General features: G+C 39.9%; 1 protein-coding gene across 3 annotated transcripts in view; it reads left to right on the top strand.

Moving 5' to 3' along the window:
• Positions 1-2,692: 2,692 nt before the first annotated feature.
• The window catches only part of RNF145 (ring finger protein 145), a 65,886-nt gene continuing 47,738 nt past the window's right edge, over positions 2,693-20,840 (top strand). For 2 of the 3 annotated variants that reach the window (XM_033415676.2, XM_033415678.2), the window contains exon 1: positions 18,922-19,030. Coding sequence is in view for 1 of the 3 variants with exons in the window: in XM_004285243.3 (XP_004285291.1) it covers positions 9,591-9,774; positions 18,922-19,030 (293 nt within the window). In the remaining 2 variants the exon portion in view is untranslated. Of the gene's footprint in view, positions 3,015-9,570; positions 9,775-18,921; positions 19,031-20,840 lie in introns of those variants that run through there. The other variant, XM_004285243.3, reaches the window with a different exon arrangement.

Raw genomic sequence — 20,840 nt, forward strand, 5'->3', positions numbered from 1 at the left:
AAACCATCAGGAATGAATAAAGTGAGTGAATAAGTGAATTCATGAAAGTTTTCCTTTCCCCGTATTTCCAATGTTGGCTATCCAAGTTCTTTGGATTTTGGCCCCATTATGTGAAGTCTGGTATATGAGCTTTTATCTCTGGATCTAAAAGGCAGGGCATAACTGGCCACCGCTTATCTGCAGGTTGGAACCAAAGGAGTATTTCTATGTGATTATTAGCAAGAGTTGGTTCTATAAGGAATTCAGAGACTTGCCTTTTGGAATGGCTTCAACTGTAAAAAATATGCGCTCTTCCAAACTTGGAACTGACTTCCTCCTCCATGTTGAATACAGTTAGTGAACAGTAAGATAACCTTTAGAAACCTGAACTGTTTATGACTATTCCATAGTCATTAACACTCCACTTCTTTCCTTCTAGCACATGAAGCTAATTCCTTCTATGACTAAGCTGTGGCATTTGGGTATTTCCTTAAGCTTGGTTCCAGGTACTTACCATGTTTTTCTCCTGACCTTTCCTGATTGTGTGGGTTTGGGTGCCTCTAGAAAGTACTTACTCTGCACTGTGATTGCTTTCTTTTATTTGAGCAGTCCTCTCTAATACCCCACCCCCCTGTTCTTTTTCCCTCTGCTTTTCTCTTTAGTTTGATTTGGTTACCTGTTTCTGGCTATGTGGAGCTTTCCCGAAACTGGATTAGCAGCAATAACAGCAGTAACCCTTTAATTACCAGAGTAATTTTCTTTGCTTGTTTTGAGCTCCAGCGTTTTACAGGAAGCTGCTGTAAAAATCAAATGTGAAAAAGACACGTGCCTTTTTCCTGCTTTTACCAGTCCAGAGAACTTACAGTGAGGGTTATAGGGCTTCGCACCAATGTGTTTTTCCCTTTAAAAAAGGAAAGGTGAGAGCTGAGGTAGGCGTCTCCTCCATTTAAACAAAACACACAAACCCAGTAACAATGCTAAAATAATACTGTCAAGATTCTGTAATTCACCCTAGTAGAATAAATAAATCCAGTTCGAATCTGTTTATATAGGTTTTGACTTCATTGTAATCTTGTTTCTGGCCTTATGTTTTCTTGACTGAGTCAGTAGTAAAATTGTTAAAACAGGGAGGAAATCAAAGGAAAGGCCTTGCTATCTTGGGCAGTTTCCTACTCCAGTCATTAGTCATGTGGCCTCTGTAATTTCTCATTTACCAGGCTATATAAAGAGACTCATAAAACTGCCTCCTGGCAATGTAGCAGGCTTCACGATTAATCTTAAGTAGTCTAAGGCACCAGGATGAAAGGGGGCTATAAAGAGTTAACGCAATTCCCACGAATTTTAAAAACTTGTTTTCTATAGAGATATCAAACTGGTGGAAGGGAAGTTACTCTGAATTTGATTGATTGATGCCTACAGGAATTACATCTGCTAAATGTTGAGTTTGCATTTACAATTTTAGCCAGATACAAAGGTTGCTCAGGATTGGGGATTTATCATTTAGAGTACAGAAGCCAGAGGCTTGAATTTCCAAGGAGAGCCGGCAACACGAATCTAGGTTGAAGGATGTTAATTTCTTTTCTAACACACAGAAGTTGAGGCTTTACAATTTCAAGATGCTCCAATCTAGTGGCAACATTTTATCCACTATTAGGTGTGTATCTTCTGTGTATGTAGGCATTGCCAACCTCAAAGGCCAGACTGGTTTCTGGTAGCAACTGGCTCTCTAGGAACTAACCAAAGACAAAGCAAGGAACAGTGTAGGGGTATTTTTGGGAAGGGGCCGAGGGAGAGGGCATTTGTGGAGGGTCGTGGTGAGGCAGGAAAGTAGAAAAACTGGAGAATAAGGAGTCCTGCCAAAGCCCAGAAGACCAGCAACATCCTTGATTCATTCTGTGCACAACGTGTTTCAGGCTTTGTATCCTGGGTAAGTGTGGAACAGTTCCTGCTGCACAAGGTGTGTTCACATTTAAATTAAGGTAGGAATGCTGGTCAGTGCTAGGGACTTGGACAGAACAAATGGATTTCCTAACCTTGGGAAGGGGGTGTGTACACTAATCTGTTTTTAACTGTGGACTAAAAGACAAACACATACTACTTGATTTCATACTACAGTAAAATTCTTTGAACAAATTCTTTAAACCAAGGGGTCGGAATTTTAAAATTACAGATAGTGAATAGGTCTAATTCATTTATTCATACATCCACTCACTTATTCAACAGAAGTTTATTGAGCGCCTATTCTGTGCTAGGCACTGCTGAGCCATCACAGATGTGGTCTCTGACGCTAAGGAGTTGACAGTCTAGGCCAGTCAGTAAGGGGGTTAAAAAAAATTCTGGCATCATTGCTACTCTGCGGCTGCATCGGGTGAGGATCAACCCTTCTAACTAACTCTCCCATGTGGTCCTGTCAGGTAAGTATAGGTGTGAGCGCGTGTGGCTCCTGATGTTTGGGGAGTGTGAAAGAGCACGTGTCAGAATGGCGCGTGTCACAGTGCGCGTGCAGATGTCGGCGTGGTACGCGTCTCCATTGCGGCGGGACCCCGCCTGTGTGGGCTCCGGGAGGCTTGTGTCTCCCGCCCACTTACCGGAGGCGGCGCGGGAACCACCCGGCCAGAGAGACTGCGAGTGACCGCGTGTGCGCGCGCGCGCCCGTGCGGGGGAGGGGCGCGCCGCGCGCAGGCGCAGAGCGCGAGAGCCCGGCCACAGCCGCCGCAGAGCGCCGGGGGCTGGAGGAGTGAACGAAAGAGGCTATGGCCGCCGCCGGCTGCTGAAGAGCTCGGCCCGCGAGCGCCTGCCGCCGCGTACGATGGTGACCGCACGGGTCGGGCCGCTGCCGCCGCCGCTGCCACCGCCTCCCAAGACGCTGCATCCAAGGCCTGGCGCGGAGGAGCCGCCGCTGTGAGCCCCGCCGTCCCGGCCCCCGCCGCCGCCGCCCGAGGAGAAGAGGAGGGCAGGCGAGAGAGCCGGGGAGTTGCGGAGTCCGTCTGTCCGCCGGCGGCGCTGCCCCGCGGGGAAGGAGGCCGCAGCCTGAGGTGACCGAGCCGTCCGCCCCGGCCGGCCCATTCCTATCCCGGTGCCCGGTCCGCATGCCACATCCTCTCTTACCCCGCTTCCCCTTCCCTCCTCCCTTCCCCCATCCAGTCGCCCGCTCTGTCCTCTTCTCCCCCTTCTCCCCTTCCCCCGTTCGCCTCCCTCCTCTTCTCCCAAGCTTCGGCGGCGTCCACATCCCCTCTTCACCCGCAGCGCCCCTCTCTCCCTCCCAACCGCCAGTCCCTCCCGCCGTCCTCCTGGCCCCCCCTTAGGCTGTCTCCGACTCTGCCCTCCCCTCCCGGGGCCCAGCTTAGAGCCCCCTTTCCCGGCTCCCGGGCCTTGTCTGCCGCGTTTCCACCCTCCACCCTCCTGGAGCTATCTCTCATCTCCCCCGGCATTCCTAAGATGCCCTCACTCCGAGCGCTCCCCCATCGCCTCTCCAGTACCCCATTTCGGGGCCTTTTGTAAGCCCCTTCCTGAGCTGCCCCTTTCCTAGCTGCTCCTTTCTAGCTCCTTTCTTCCAGTTCCCACTTCCAACTTTCCTTCTTTTTCGTTTTTGTCCACTTTGCTCACAAGCTTCCCTCCCTCTTTTATTTCACCCTAGTCTTCTTCGGTTTACGCAGCCCCAAACTCAGCTTCTCCCCTTTCATTCGGTTTGAGGTTGTTTGGGGGTGCGGAAAGGCCTGCCAAGTCATTCTTCAATTGGGGACCCATTTGCTCTGCATCGCGTCTGTCAGTCCTTTTTTTACAGTAAAAGGGGTCCTCATCCCTTTTTGTCCCCATCGCTTACTCTCTCGTTTGCCATCCTTTCTGCATCCCCCTCCACTTATGCTTTTACCAACCAAGGACCCCGAGACCCTTGCCCTCCTTCATCAATGGGTCCCCTTTCTGTTCAGGGATGAAGAACTTCGCCCGTGTCTTTCTTCAGAATCTTTTTGGTGCGTGGCGCGGCGGAGCCAGCACCCTTGGCCAGACAGGAGGGGAGCTCCCTGGCACGGGCCTCTCTCCTGGCAGAGTTTTTGTGGACGTAATCCCTTAGCCCCGCGGCAGCGCCTGCTTTGCAGCGAGCTGGGTTGGGGTTACTATAGTTCAAACGCAACTGAGATCAGCAGGCGTGGGGGGCGGGGGAGGAGGTGCGGGGAGAGAGGAAGGGGGCTTTGCAGTGAGAAGGCATCAAAGATTAATGGATGGCTTTGCATCTCAGTCTGCAGTAAACAGGAAACTAGTTTGAAAGGAAAGGAGAGGGACTGTGTGTCTTTTTATTTTTTAAAATACGGACTGTGCAGTTCTGGTGAATCTTGAATCCTGCCCAAAGGATGAGCTGTCGGTGCTGCAGTCATGACCCAGGCTGAGTGCCCAATGACAGAGATAGCAGTTTTTATTTCCTCTGTCTGGCTGCTTAAGTTGAAGGATGGCCCTTGTATTCAGAGTGGACTCCCTATCTTTGTCGATTTGGAGATGACCAGAAACCACAGAATTGCTAGTAGTTTATGTGGAAATCAGGTACATACAAAGTTAGCTAGCAATGAGTGGGAGTGGGGAGGACCAGCTATATTTAAAACGTGTGCCAATGCTTATGTAAGAAGTGCGTTCTTCTCCCTGGTATCTAAGTTTTTGGCTGAGTTTACTTATGATTTTAGGTTTTTGCTCTGCCCTCTGACATTTTCAGGGATATGGACAGCCAGAAAATCTGTCTTTCTGAAGATTGGCTTTAGCTGATGGTAGAATTTTGTTTTGTTTTTCAAATTGGATTGGACAAAGAAAGGGGATTGATGATGAATGATAGTTTTTCTTCTGTGCTGAGGGAAAAAGGTGTAAAAACTTTCGGCATTAAATTATCTAATACTCTACTGAATAATTTTAAATTGGATTATATGGCATTCTTTGTTTTGTCCAGGAGATGTGAATTCTGTTCATTTTTTGGGTAAGATAACATTTTCATTTCTTTTTCTTATTTAACATAATTCTTCAGCAGATGAGAAGAGCTATGACTTTAAAAACTTAGGTTTTTCCATATTGTTGATGATTTGTTTGATTTCTTCATATTCAAAACCAAAATGTAGTGTTTTCAGGGAAGTGTAGAATGAGGCCCCCTGTGTTTCCTAACCACAAACATGAAGGATGAACTGTGCAATGTTATACTTGTACAGGGCATTCTTGTGTTTGTAAGTAGCAATTTGCTGCTTCCAAGCCTGGGAATGTCATTTAATGAAATCGTTTGGTCCTCTTTTTGGTTAGCTTTTGTTGAGCCTTTTTTTTTTTGCCGTTATTGGAAAGAAAGGATGGATTTTTTTCTTTAAAGCTGTTTTACTGTGTAAAGCATCTATGAGTCGCATTTAGTTTTCATTACTTTCTGAGATGGTGTGGTGGAGTGTTACTTTCCCAGTTCTTTCCACATTTCAAGGAGGAAATTTAAAAATCATGCACATTTGTGACCTCCTAGAGGGGTGGGATAGGGAGGGTGGGACAGAGACGAAAGAGGGAGGAGATATGGGGATATGCGTATACGTATAACTGATTCACTTTGATATAAAGCAGAAACTGGTGCACCATTGTGGAGCACTTATACTCCAATAAAGATGTTAAAAAAAAATCATGCACAGAAAGCAAAATGTACGTAACTGAACAAGGCAGGAAGTATCTTATATATTTGGCTTTAGAGAGTGTCAGGCCTTTGAATTTTCTTTGCCTTCAGCTCTTGTGCTTATTTTTGAGGCTTATTTGGTATTGTTTTGGTTTTAAGAGAATTTTGAGCTCCCTCTGACTTAGAATATGCTTATTAGCACTAACAAATCTAAGAAAAAGATAAATTAGGCTTGAACCAAACATCTTGGTGGTATAATAATCTCTTTACCCCAGTAGAGAAGGCTCCATTTTTATTTCATGTTTTTAAGTTAGTCATTTGGCACGTGTGAGTGATTTCAGGTATCTGCAAGTAAGATATATTTCAACATTTTGTTTAGGTGTTGGTTTAGTGTGTGGTGCTGGAGTGTGGTGTATGGTATTTATCTGTGATGGTCACCACCCTATCATGTGGCACTTCTGCTGTACAAAGGTTCAAAATGTGTTTTTTTTTCCCCCCTCTTTTGTTTCCACAGCTCTTGTGGGTAACATTTTAGATTTGGTTTTCTATGTGTTAAATTTGTTTCCTCCATGTCCCTCCCTATACATGGCCAGTTTGCCAGCGATGTACTGAAATATCACTCATATACAGAAATAAATGAAACATTTAGTAAGCAATATATTTGTTATTAAAGGGGATATTTCGTTCTCTGCAGGCAGTAGAGTTTAGGGATCTGTCTTGGACGTTCTTCTGTATCAATAGCTTTAGGAACCCAAGATTTTCTTTTTATTCTTCTGTTTGTGAGGCAGAAGTAGTGGTAATTAAGAGGGAATGTATACCATTCTGATAATGGCCTTTTGTAATAGAAATATGGTCCTCTGTAAGAACTGGGAGATTTTTTCCTTAGCATTTCAAATTTTGATTTCTAATGCAAGATTGGTTTAAATTTTTTCTTTACCCCTGTAAGAGCTACAATAAATAGTGAAGTGGGCACAGTTAAAAATAACGAAAACGTTAAAAACGTACAAATGCTCTAAGTCAGATGAAATACATATGGACCACGAATATTTAAAATTTATGTATGTATGTATGTATGTATTTATGGCTGCGTTGGCTCTTCGTTGCTGCGCGCGGGCTTTCTCTAGTTGCAATGAGTGGGGTCTACTCTTTGTTGCGGTGTGCAGGCTTCTCATTGCGGTGGCTTCTCTTGTTGCGGAGCATGGTCTCTAGGGCTGCGGGCTTCAGCAGTTGTGGCTTGCGGGCTCTAGAGCGCAGGCTCAGTAGTTGTGGCACGTGGGCTTAGTTGCTCCGTGGCATGTGGGATCTTCCCAGACTAGGGCTCAAACCTGTGTCCCCTGCATTGGCAGGTGGATTCTTAACCACTGCGCCACCAGCAAAGTCCTGGACCACAAATATTAACTCAGTAATTGTCTCTTTTTGTTGTTGTTGTTACTTACAAAAGCAGTAGTGATTTATATTGGATTCTAGAATATGGAAAAATACTTTTCCATTATAGAATAAAGCCTGTCAGTGATATTTTTACCTAGGTCCAGTCACACTGGTGACTGGTGGTTTGTGAGAAAAATCTATCATTTGTGTATTTTGTTTTTGTTTTTTGCGGTACGCGGGCTTCTCACCGCTGTGGCCTCTCCCGTTGCGGAGCACAGGCTCCGGACGCACAGGCTCAGCGGCCACGGCTCACGGGCCCAGCCGCTCCGTGGCATGTGGGATCTTCCCAGACCGGGGCACGAACCTGTGTCCCCTGCATCGGCAGGCGGACTCTCAACCACCGCGCCACCAGGGAAGCCCCATTTGTGTACTTTGAAATGAACTCCAAGAGTGCATTCAGTTATCAGTTTGACCACCAGAGTAAGTAGTTACTTTCTGTGTATTTCCTTAAGTCATCTAGTTAGCTTAGGCACATTACATTACACTTTTTACCAAGAATTTATTTTTTCAAGTTGGCTGCTCCCCACCAAATAATACATGGGTATACTGAAACATTTGGCAAACAGAAAAAGAGGGAAATAAAAACCACGCCAGGGCCACTGTTGGAAGGATGTTAATGTGAATATTTTGGTGTATTTCTTCCCAGAATATATATTTTTTTCTTTATGATATCATGAGCTTTGAGAAATTTAGGTTCCTAAATGGCATAATTTGTAATAAATGTTGATTAGAGATTTTATTTCTCAGTGCTTTTTTCTCCTTAGGACACAGCTATTTGGTTGTGATTCTCTCACAATATTATCTTTTTCTTATGTAGGAAAATTATTAAAGCAGTCTTGTTCTTTTAAAGTAATCAGAATTATAGTTCTTATTTATAAAAATGTTAATTCTACATTATTGATAGGATATACATAACATTTGGGTAGTGGGAATGATATATAATAAATCAGTTTTTAAGTGATTGAAAAACTTATATTAATCGTTTGCTAAGTTGAGCTGCCTTTTTTTCCCCCAGCTATCTGAGCTAGGAAGCTATGAAAATTAGAGGGTGAAATGGAAATACTGACAAATATTTAACCATAGCATAGCAATCTGTCACTATAATTTTCTTCAGAAATCAATGTTTTCATTTGTCCTGTAATGTCTGAAATTACTGCCAAAGCCAGAAGTGTGTTTTGCTTTCTCAGCAAAGTTCTTAAAAGAATATTGTCAGAGCCAACAATCTAGAATTATCATTAGTCCTAAAATTGTCCTTTACCACTTTAGTTTGTTCTGTTCTCTTGTCTATAATTCCTTGGATTAATTTGCATCTGTATCATATAAAGCAGTATTACGCCAAATTGTCCTTTTAAATAGTAGATTGTCTGGGAGATCCTTCATTTCCTTTCTTTTTTTTTCTTCTCCCCATTCCACCACTAGTAATCAACAGCTAAGCAAAGACACAGGCTGCAGACTCACAATGCCTGACTTCTTCCATGTGCCAGCATGTTGGTGTGTCAGGGGAAGAATTTAATGAGCTTTTTCCTACTTTGAAGGCAGATTGTGGGAATTTCAGACTAAGAATTTAATTTTAATGATTCAAGGAAACAATATTGCAAATAATGTTACCTTTACCTATATCATGAGTTCTCTGAACTGTATCTATATCACGTAAATTCAGTACTTCAGTTTTGATTTTAAGTAATAAGGAAAAGGATAGACTACGAGAAGCTGTGTGCTAAATGTGCAATCATGAAATGCTTGTTGAGTAACTTAGGCTTTTTCATGTAATAACTATTTAAAATTTGCCCTCTTTTTTAAAAGCTGCATAAATCTCAAAGATCTTTATAGGAGTGAATTTTTCTTTTCAAGGTAATTGGACAAAGGTTACAGTATTCTTATAGGGTGTTTTGTTAAATGCCTAAATTTGGAATTAGGAGCTTTTTTTTGACCATGCCGCGCAGCTTATGGGATTTATTTATTTATTTATTTATTTTTGGCTGCGTTGGGTCTTCGTTGCTGTGTGCAGTCCTTCTCTAGTTGCGGCGAGCGAGGGCTGCTCTTTGTTGTGGCGCGCGGGCTTCTCGCTGTGGTGGCTTCTCTTGTTATGGAGCACGGGCTCTAGGAGCACTGGCTTCAGTAGTTGTGGCACGCAGGGTCAGGAGTTGTGGTGCGCAAGGTCAGGAGTTGTGGCGCACGGGCTTAGTTGCTCTGCGGCATGTGGGATCTTCCTGGACCAGGGCTCAAACCCATGTCCCCTGCATTGGCAGATGGATTCTTAACCACTGCGCCACCAGGGAAGCCCAGGAGCTTTTTATAAACACATTTTGAGGTCTGAACATTTCATCAGAGTCTTAAAGTTGAGCAGACCTGAGAGAGTCCATGTGAAAACACAATACAAAGCTTATTTCCTAAATATCTAGAAGTAGTAGATGTGTCTAAGGAGCTTTTTTTACATTGTAACATAGTTTTTGTGTAGTATGTGAGAATCCATTAGATTGATAAGAGGATATCTGAAAGCTATTTGAGGTGACTTATTTTTATATATTGTATCTCCTGAATTTTAGGTCTGCTCCAAGAAAAAAACATGGCTGCAAAGGAGAAACTGGAGGCAGTGTTAAATGTGGCCCTGCGGGTGCCAAGCATCATGCTGTTGGATGTCCTGTACAGATGGGATGTCAGCTCCTTCTTCCAGCAGATCCAGAGGAGTAGCCTCAATAACAATCCTCTTTTCCAGTATAAGTATTTGGCTCTTAATATGCATTATGTAGGTAAGTGTCTACAGCATCTTTCTTAAGCTTCTAGTGAGCATTCTGATTTATTTTATGTCTTTGAATATTCTTAAATTTGGGTAAAATGAAGTCCTTTTACATTGAGATGACAGTAATATAGTCGATGAGTATGAATCTTGTTTATAGTCTTATTTGTCTTACAACTGCACATGAATTATTAGGGGTAGAGGAAAACAGATAGTGTTGGATTTTACTGTATGAAACTAGAAGGCAGAAGAAAACATTTTATTTTTTAATTTATTTTTTTCTTCTAGGTTTATAAGATATAATTGATGTACATAGAAGAAAACATTTTAGATTTTAATATGAATAAAATAAATAACAGGAAATACCTTTCCAGGCATTTGGCCTGTTCTAATTTGTCATTATTTTGGGGTTTGGTAGTAATTCAGAAAGTAAGCTTTTTAAAATGCAGTATTTTTATTGTTCTAAAACATTAGTATCATTTGAAGATAAAGTATTCATTTCAGTTAAATGAAATATGGAAAATGATATTATAATATTAAAGTACTCCTTGAAATACAATTGATATGATTTGGAGTTAGTGGTAGAAATAATGTGGAAAGAAATTAGAGTTAAAGGTTAAAGAAATTAAAGTCAAGAGATACAGGCAGGAAGCAGATAAAATCCATCTAGAATAAAAGTCATGATTCTTAATTTTTAGGTTAGTTTTTGTTTTATATGTAATGATAGTAACAATATATTTTCATTTAACATTGCTGTTTTATAATTCAAGATGTGGTGTGAATGATGTACTGTAGTGGTTTTATTAATATTTTTATTATTAGAATTGTCAGCAAGTATATCTTTTTAAAATTTGTGAAGGTTATCTTTATAAAATTGTTAAGGGTTGTCCTGTCTCTATGAGACTTATTTTAATCTATAAAAGAACTTTCTACGTTTCAGAGCTTAGCCCTGAGAACCCCTTACAGCTCTAAGAGATTACCAAGTAAGCCATTGTGGGAAGGAGTATGGTATAGTAGAAAAGACAGTGCACGAGAGGCAGAACATCTGGGTACAATAAACTCATCTCTGTTAGTTGGCACTACCTTGGGAAAGTCTCTGAAATGAGAAGGTTCTTTTATGCTGCAAAACACTAATTCTCAGCCCTTTATTCAAGGCTTGTATGTTAGCCAATATATGGAAAATAATTCCAGTCTGTAGTAGAACAGTTGGGTACTTGGCTTAGAGTTTTAGCTTGATCAGCTAAAGTAATTCGTACTGTGGTTTTAAAAATGTGGTTATCGGGGCTTCCCTGGTGGCGCAGTGGTTGAGAGTCCGCCTGCCAATGCAGGAGACACGGGTTCGTGCCCCGGTCCGGGAGGATCCCATATGCCACGGGGCGGCTGGGCCCGTGAGCCATGGCCGCTGAGGTTGTGCGTCCGGAGCCTGTACTCCACAGTGGGAGAGGCCACAACAGTGAGAGGCTCGCGTACCGCAAAAAAAAAAAAAAAAAAAATGTGGTTATCATATGTATTATTTCTGAATAGATTGAAATATTTATTATAAAAACAGCTGCCTAATAACCAGAAACATCAATTGCAGAAATTGTATGGGTCCTAGTACAGTTGTAGTTCATACTCACCAGCTTATAACTTTGGGAACTCAACTGAGCCTTCTTTTTTTTTTTTTAAGAATTTATTATTTATTTATTTATTTAAAAATACAGTTTTATGCAAATAAAAACAAAGGACAGATCATTGGAATTTCTGCCCTCCTTAAGGAAAGACATCAATACTTTTACAAGCTTAGCCTCATTCAGATAGAATTTGGAGGCTTTCAGTCGTCTTTTATTCTTATTTATTTATTTATTTTTCGTTGCTGCCCGTGGGGTTTCCCTAATTGCGGAGAGCAGGGGCTACTCTTCCCTTGCGATGTGCGGGCTTCTCATTGCGGTGGCTTCTCCTGTTGCGGAGCACGGGCTCTAGGTGCACAGGCTCAGTAGTTGTGACACACGGGCTTAGTTGCTCCACGGCATGTGGGGTCTTCCTGGACCAGGGCTCAAACCCGTGTCCCCTGCATTGGCAGGCGGATTCTTAACCACTGCACCACCAGGGACGCCCCAATTGAGCCTCCTTAAATACATTTAATTACATGGTATGGTGGAGTAAGCTCAGTGATTACATGAGTAGATATTTTCAGCTTGAACAGTTTTTTGGTTAGAGTAACCTCTGTGTCAGTATTATGTAGTGTTTATGTAATGTTCCAGTTTACAGAATTTCACCCTTAAATAAATTTTTTAAATTGGTAGTTTATGGTTCATAAACCAAAAAGCATAAAAGGTACACAGTGAAAAGTGCCTTCCTCCTATCTCTGTTCCTCATCCACTAAGTTCTCACTTTGAGTCCCAACAAGTAGCTCTTTTTATTTCCTTGTGTATAATTCTATGGATATTTTTATGCATGTATAAGTAAATATAAAGATATATTGGTATATAAATGTAAGTATAATATAGAAGTACAAATGTATATATTTCCCTTTTTAGTACAGATGATAGCATAATACTACTCTTCTGAAACTTTTAACTTAATGATGTATCATAGAGCCATAACTGCTGTTTTTAGATATTTACTGTTTTTTTACGTTGACACTATCTGTTCTGCCAAATCTTAAGATTCTGATTAACTGTTGAGGCCTCACTCTCCCCCCAGCCCTCCAATTCTGTTTCATAGTGGCATAGTACCCTTGTATGGCTGTACCGTAATTTATTGCACGAATTACTTCATTGGAGGACGTTTTAGATAGCTTCTGTCTTCTGCTGTTTCATTCAGTGTTGTACTAAATAATTTTGTATAGCCATCATTTCAACAGGTGCAAATATAGCCTTGGGATAAGTTATTAGAAGTGAAACTGCCGGGTTAAAGAGTATATATACATTTGTACTATTGACTGATACTGCTCTCCATAGGATTTTACTATTTTGTACCTCCACAAATGGTGGATGAGAGTTCCTGAAATCCTACATCCTTATCAAAACAGAGTTATCAAACTTTAGTATTTGGCTGCTCAGTAAGTGAAAAATGGTTGTTTTTTAATGTAGTATTAATTTGTATTTCTCTTATGAGTGAGATTGAATTTATTCACGTGTTTTAAAAAAACGTATTTCCTCCTCTGAGAGTTGTCAGTACATGTCCCTTGCTCACTTTTCTATGGGTTTGTTAGCCTTTTCTTACCAATTTATGGGAGTTTGGTATAAGGGAAATAAACCCTGTGTGATGAGTTGGAATTATATTTTCCAATTTCAGTTCTCTTGATTTTGCTTAAGATTTTTTTGACATGCAGAATTTATTTTATGTGATTGAATTTATCATTTTTTTTCTGTAGCTTTAGGATTTTGAATCAATTTAAAAAAGCCTTTTCTGTTTTTGAGTTTATAAAGAATTGTCATGTTTTATTGCATTATTTTTGTTTTTACATTTAAGTCTTTTGCTCCATTTAGAATTTATCTGCTTGTACAGTGTGTTCTATTCCATTTCTAAACATTTTTCTGTTTTTTTAGTTTCTTATTATTGAGGATTTAGATTATATTTTACTGTCTGATAGAATTAGTCTCTTCATTTTTCTTTATTTCCCTCTCTGAGTTTTTTTGTTAGTATTAGTTTTCTATATAAACTTCAGAATTATCTAATCTTGTTCCAAAAACAACCCTGTTGACCTCTTTGCTGAGATTGCAAACTATTAAAATTTTAAGTTAGGATGAAGAGAGAACTTAAGGATGCTAACTCTTCCTTAACACAGAGAGACTTGCTATGTTCAGATTTCTTCTGAGTCCTTCTGGGGTGTTTTAAAGTTTCCTTTATATAGGTCTTAGGCTTATCGTTAAGTTTGTTCCTAGGTATTTTATCTTTTTTATTACTATTATAAGTTTTTTTCCCCTTTATAGCCTCTAATTGTTTGTTATTAAGAGCTTAAAAATCAAGGTGAGCAGTGTTAATGTTTGTGCTTATGGAGTATAATTGTACCTTTGAACTTAGAAGCTTTCCAGTGTTGGTTCTGTCTGAGAACAACAAAGAAAAGTGACTGTCCAGATGTAATTGGTGGAATGTTAATTATAGAACTGTTTTGCAGCATATGAGATATAAAAAGGGGAATAGAAATAATATTGAAAAGGAAGAATGGGGCCATTTGTGAAAAGCCCTGAATACAGATGTTAGGTATTGTGCTTAATCTGGTAGCTAATGATGGGTCAGTAAGGAATTTAGAGCAGGTGAGCTGCATCTTAAAATTGATTAGGCAATGTTGTATAGGGTAATGGGTTGGGGAGGGGAGAAACTGGAGGTAAGAAGACCAATTAGGATTTTAGGCAAGAGGTAATGAGAGCCAGAGCTAGCATGGTAGCAATAGCAAAGGAAAGAGTGGATGTGAGAATAGTTCTGTTGTAACTGCAGTCACTAAAATCATTAGTGACCTAACATGTAAAACTCAGACTTCATTTATATCCCTATTCTGCAGACCTTTCCATGTTTGTGAAGCTGTTGACCACTTTCTCTTTCTTTTTTTTTTTTTTTTTTTTTTAACATCTTTATTGGAGTATAATTGCTTTACAATGGTATGTTAGTTTCAGCTTCACAACAAAATGAATCAGTTATATATATACATATATTCCCATATCTCTTCCCGCTTGCGTCTCCCTCCCTCCCACCCTCCCTATCCCACCCCTCCAGGCGGTCACAAAGCCCCGAGCTGATCTCCCTGTGCTATGCGGCTGCTTCCCACTAGCTATCTACCTTACGTTTGGTAGTGTATATATGTCCATGCCTCTTTATCGCTTTGTCACCGTTTACCCTTCCCCCTCCCCATAGCCTCAAGTCCATTCTCTAGTAAGTCTGTGTCTTTATTCCTGTTTCACCCCTAGGTTTTTCATGACATTTTTTTTTTTAAATTCCATATATATGTGTTAGCATACGGTATTTGTCTCTCTCTTTCTGACTTACTTCACTCTGTATGACAGACTCTAGGTCTATCCACCTCATTACAAATAGCTCAATTTCGTCTCTTTTTATGGCTGAGTAATATTCCATTGTATATATGTGCCACATCTTCTTTCACTTTCTCTTTCTTAAAAATATTTCTGGATTCTTCTAACTTATTGACCATTCCTTCTGACTCTTTTGCTGTATTTTTTTCTTTGGACTTCTTTAGTCTTGATATTCCAGAATTTGTGTTTAATTTTCATCTTCTGTTGTTTGGGTGATTTCACATAGTTTTGGCTACAAATCTCTATCTACATTTTTCACAGCTTTTTTGAGCACCTTAGTCTATGGTAGTGTTCCTCCTCTTTGATCCCACGGTATCCAGTTCGTACCTCCACCATAGCACTTATTGTGCTGAATTCTAAGGGTCCATATGCTCATCTATCTTCCTAACTAGATTGTTAACTCCTTTAAGGTAGGATTGGGGTTGTCTGTTATCTCAGTATTCCCAGTACTGAGCTAGTGCCTGATGCTGAATAAATGAATTTCTAACTACCGTTAGATATCTCCACCTAAATATTCTACAGACACCTCAACTTATTACTGAACTCATCATCTTTACTTCAACTCAATCCTCTTCCTTCTTGTGTATTTCCTGTCTTAATAGCAAAGCCATCCTCTCAATTATCTAAGCTAAAAACATCAGAACCATCTTCACTTCCTTGTTCTCAACCACTCACCAGTAGATCACCACTAAGACCTATTTGAATATGTATCTCATAGCTGACCCTGCCAACTCTATATTCAAAGCTACTGTTTTATTCCATGTCCTCATTTTTTCCCCCACTGCTAAAATAATCCTTTAAATAGCAGAAATTTCTATATTTTGTTAGGAAGATTCATCAATGTTATTTTAAGCAGGTCATCATTTTTAAATACTGCCAGTCTTGCTTTTTAATTATGCATTACTGTTGGGTTAGCTTCATCATTATCAATTTAGTTTGTTGTGTTCTGTTTGGATAATCCTGTAGCATGAATAGTGATGCCTATTTGCATCAGCAGTAGTTTTGTATTTTTCAAATAATTAGATTATGTATACAGTTGACCCTTGAACTGTGCAGGTCCACTTATATGTGGATTTTTTCAATAGATACGTACTACAGTACTACATGATCCACAGTTGGTTAAATCCGTGGGTGTGGAACTGTGGATACGGTGGGCCAACTGTAAAGTTACACTCAGGTTTTCTACTGAAGAGGAGGGGGAGGGGTTGGTGCTCCTAACCCCGGCATTGTTCAAGGATCAACTGTTTATTGTAGTTCAGATGATTTATTCCTACTGCTCTTATATCAGCATAAGTATTCATAATCTCTCAAAAATCTTCTTGTGTGATATATTTTATTATCACAGAATTATTTTTTCACTGGATTGTGAAAATGGGGGTATAGGTGAGCCATAGGGTTTTTGTTGTTTTTTGTTTTCTTACCTCACCAAAATGGTATCTAAAGGATCTGAGAACATTAGCCCAGGCTAAGCTCCTTATTATCATATTTTAGTCTTTATACTGAGGCTTTAGCCACCAGTTCTATCAGCATCATCTCCCAGTACCCTCCCAATACTCTTTCTGTTTACACCAGAATTTAGTCTAGCCTATAGAATTTACTGTCTCCTGAAAATATCCTTCGTGCTTTCATGGCTTTTGGACCTGCTGTGTTCTTTTTTTCTTAGAATGTTTCCCCCTTTTCTTAGCCTAGTAAAGATCCTTTCATTCTTTGAGGTCCAGGTCAAACTTAATCACTTAACCATAGCCCTTCTAATTTTTGTTTAATAGAGCACCAGTAATGTATCATACTTTTGTTCTTGTTTGTTTTTTCACTAGACTGTGAATCTTTTTATTTTTTCTTTGGATTTTCCATGTCTAGGAATGCATATGGATCATACTTTACACATAATAATGTTGGTTGAATGACTGAATAATTGAAAGAATGAATGAAATGAGTATGTTTGATCTAGATGATCTAGAGCTCATTTTATGAGATGTGCTGGAGAAGGGAAAGATAATATATGGAAAGGAAAATGATAGTTCATTAAAAGTCAAGAATTTAAGGAAACGTTTCATGCAATAGACTGATTAGAAAATCCTTCAGCCACAAACAGTAAAAATGCTTGCTAGATATAATAAATATCCTTTTAAATACTTCTAAGGTCCTGTGAGATAGGGATTAACATAATTATTTTGGGGAAATTATTTTAAGAAGTGAAAAGCAAATAGAAATATGTATCTCTGGCTTCTGCTGGGTTGTTCTTGAAGTTAGGATGTGTGGGAAGTCTGTAGTCTCTAGCACCACTCCTGTTTGTTTAGCTTTAAGTATGATCGATTCAGCCTGAGCGAGACATTAGGTGCTAAGAAGGGACATCTGTGCCCTAATAAAGACTCATTCATAAGGGGAAAATAAACTAGGATCAGATTTTTGCAAGACATAGAATGTTACACTGAGAGGTTCAATACTTTTGAAGGTTTTAGAGCAAGAGGGTTGTGTCAATGAAAGTGATAGTTTTGGGAATATTACCCTGGTAACAAAGCATAGGATGGATAAGGATGGGAAGAGACAAAGAAAAATAGCAATTAGTATCAATAAATTATTACATTACAGAGCGGATTAAGATGGGGCATAGGGTCTGGAAAGGAGGGGTAACGTAAGAGATCTGTTGAGGAAGACTCAGTGGGACTGGGTGATAACTGGGGACTCAGGTTTGAGTCAGAGTGAATGGGATTTAGGAGAGTGAAAGAGGGTGAGGTGAGCTAGCTTGTTGAGGGAGGAGGATTTGTACTCATTGTATATGAGGACATTTAAGTGGAGTATATCTCAGGCATCATGAGCTACGAGATGTCTACTTAGAATAGGAAATGATTAAAGGTTTTTTGCTTATGTAGTGGGTTCTCAGAACTATCGTGTCATCTGGAATGGTATATTTGAAACAAGAAAATAGATTCTTTGAGCTAGATACTTTATATAGAGAATAGAAGTTGTTCAGGAACTAAATTTTCTATGTTCACTTGAGAGGGTGAAAAGAAAGTAGAGAGAAGGATTTAGAGAGTAAAAGGAAATCCACGTCACAGAGCCAGAGAATAAGTTTTTTGTTTTTTTTTTTAAAATGAAAGCTTATTTATTTATTTATGGCTGTGTTGGGTCTTCGTTTCTGTGCGAGGGCTTTCTCTAGTTTTGGCAAGCGGGGGCCACTCTTCATCGCGGTGAGTGGGCCTCTCACTGTCGCGGCCTCTCATGTTTCAGAGCACAAGCTCCAGACGCGCCGGCTCAGTAGTTGTGGCTCACAGGCCCAGTTGCTCCGCAGCATTTGGGATCTTCCCAGACCAGGGCTCGAACCCGTGTCCCCTGCGTTGGCAGGCAGATTCTCAACCACTGCGCCACCAGGGAAGCCCTAGAGAATAAGTTTTGAGGTCAGTTGCTTCAGATGCTGGGACAAGGATTAAACTTGAGTCTTAGATTTGTCAAGTAGGTAATTGTTGACTTTCAAGTTTCTTTAGAGAAAAGAAAAGGGGATTTGTAGAGGATCTAAGATTGTAAAGGGTAAAGAGGGAATAATAGTTAGAAAATAGAGGCTTTGGTACAGATAATTTATAACATTTGTCAGTGGAATGAGAAAAATAGGTAACAGGAAAAGGAGAAATCTGTGGAGAGAAGTTTTTCTTTAAGACTAGGGAGAAGAGCCCTGCACATCCTTTGAAAAGAGAGGTGAGGATGGTGTCAGGGGAATGATTGAAGATATAGGAGGTAGAGGGTCCTTCGGAGTTGGAAAAATAAAATCTGAGTCACAGAAGGCGCAGTCATAGAGAGGGACAGTAAGACACTCAGTTCTTCTTGGACTAGAGAATGAGAGAAATGGCATAGAAGAAATAAGGAGACAAGGAAAGGTAGATGATGGAGTAATCCTCTTGTACCTTTGGGTGATATATGTGATTATAAAGTAGAAAAATCTACAAAGGAAGTGAAAAATGCTTTATATTTTTAATAGAAAAATCCATACTGATTTTGCTGTCCTAAACTTGCTTTGGTAGTGAAGTAAAAAAGCTCAAAGTTGTTGAAACCTAATTGGGAAGTAATTTACTTCAAGCTCTTTTTATTATTGTAATTAACTGGAAGACTAAATTAGAATCGAATTTTATTTGTATTTCTCTTAACTTCTACTACAGGTTATATCTTAAGCGTTGTGCTACTAACCTTGCCCAGGCAGCATCTGGTTCAGCTTTACTTATATGTTTTGACTGCCCTGCTCCTCTATGCTGGACATCAAATCTCCAGGTAAGAATGTGAGCCATTTTTGAAATGTATGACTGAATTTAAAGTTTTCCTTTACCAGTAAAATACTTTTCATGAACACTGTTAAGAAACTGAGGCTTTGGTAGGTATCCAAAACAGATTTTTATTTTTGATACTTGTTTTCTAAATGAATATTATCATACAGGATTAATAGCTGGGGTTATGTCTCAAAATTTTTTTCTGCTTTTACAAACAGTCTTACTATGAAATGGACCTTAAGGGTATGTTTACAAAGATACCCATGAGCTTTTCTTTATTACCTGAGAAAAGAATATCCAAAGACAGGCTATAGGAACTATTTAACAATTATGGACTTCATTACTGTCATCATTTTAGGAAGTCGGTTTATGATGCATGAGTTATCAGCGTAAGGTGCAACCATGTATATAGTGGATGATTGATATAAATTATTTCATGAGGTTAATTGTATAGCTCAGAACTTCTGCCTCTTTAGAAGTATTGTCTGTTTGTCTTGGTCTGCTGGTCCTAAATTTTAAGACTCTGGTCTGCCAATGAATATGAGCTTCTTACTTTGAAACAATATTAAAATTGTTAATATTGTTAACAGTAAATGTAATGGGGTAGAATAAGTTTTGTGGGTACAATACTTCTTTTGTTTTGATTGAAATGTATAACTGTAACAAAATGTACTCCCAGTTCTAAGAAGAGTGGCAGTTACTTTGCATATATAACAAGATATAATTTTCTAGAGGTTTGAAACACAGATTTTGGTGTACGTTTGAAATTTAATCTTAGAAATAGCATTTTTGTATTACTAGAATTGAATGGTTGACTTTTAAAAAACCTTTTTCCCCCTGATTATAAAATTATACTGTTCGCTGTAGGCAGTTTTTGGGAAATATAGAAAATTTAAAGGCAGTAGCAATCACCTGAAATTATGCCACCCTGAGATAGACCTGTTAAGATTCTGTTATTTCCTTCCAGTTTTTTAATACCTTCTACTTTTCACCACTTCATTGGGTACAAAAGAGTGACAATTACTAACAGTCACTGACTCTTGGTCCCTCTTGCTGAAGCAGGACCGCCATCTTCCTTATTTCATCTAGTTATTTCCTGAAGTCCCCCAAATATTTCCCAGAAACTCAGTCTTCTCAGATTCCTCTCCTCTGTTCCTATCTGGTTGATTTCCTCTGCTCAAAATGGTACCTGGAGGGTGGCATCTTACTCTTTAACTTCTGCGGCTATCCTTGCCCAGGGTATGTTCTTGGATGTCAGAATTGCAAAATATGGAGCTGCAAGAGCAGTGCTGCGTGTTTGTAATTGTCACAGTGTTTCAAATCAAGCTGCTTTACTCTCGGCTTTTCTAATTTCGTGTCACACAAGTATGTCCCTGTTTCTTAGCCTCCTTCACAGGACCAACTTGAGCCTTTTCCTGCAGCATCTTTCTCCATAGAGCCTAGACTAGGAGTCCAAGGGCCAGCACTGATTCAGACAACAGGATATCCTTCCCATTCCAGGACCACCAGCCCCAAACCCTGACACAGTCTGTTCCTGTGGCCTTACCCAGACACTTCTGAATCTCAGCTCAAGCTGGAGACACTAACCTATCTTAACTTATTCATTTTTAAATAAAAATGGTATCTAGGGAGTATAATGCAGTAGTTAGAGTATGGGCTCCTTAGTCACCATTTTAGTGTGTAAAATGAGTGTTTGGGCACCTAAGAATGACATATCTTTTGGAAGAACGGATGGGGATTGGATAGGTTCAAATCCATGTTTCTCATTTACTGCTCTGTAACCTTAGTGTCACTTATCAGAAAGGTACATCTCA

This window comes from Orcinus orca, chromosome 3 (assembly GCF_937001465.1).
Source record: "Orcinus orca chromosome 3, mOrcOrc1.1, whole genome shotgun sequence".
Taxonomy (NCBI): Eukaryota; Metazoa; Chordata; class Mammalia; order Artiodactyla; family Delphinidae; genus Orcinus; species Orcinus orca.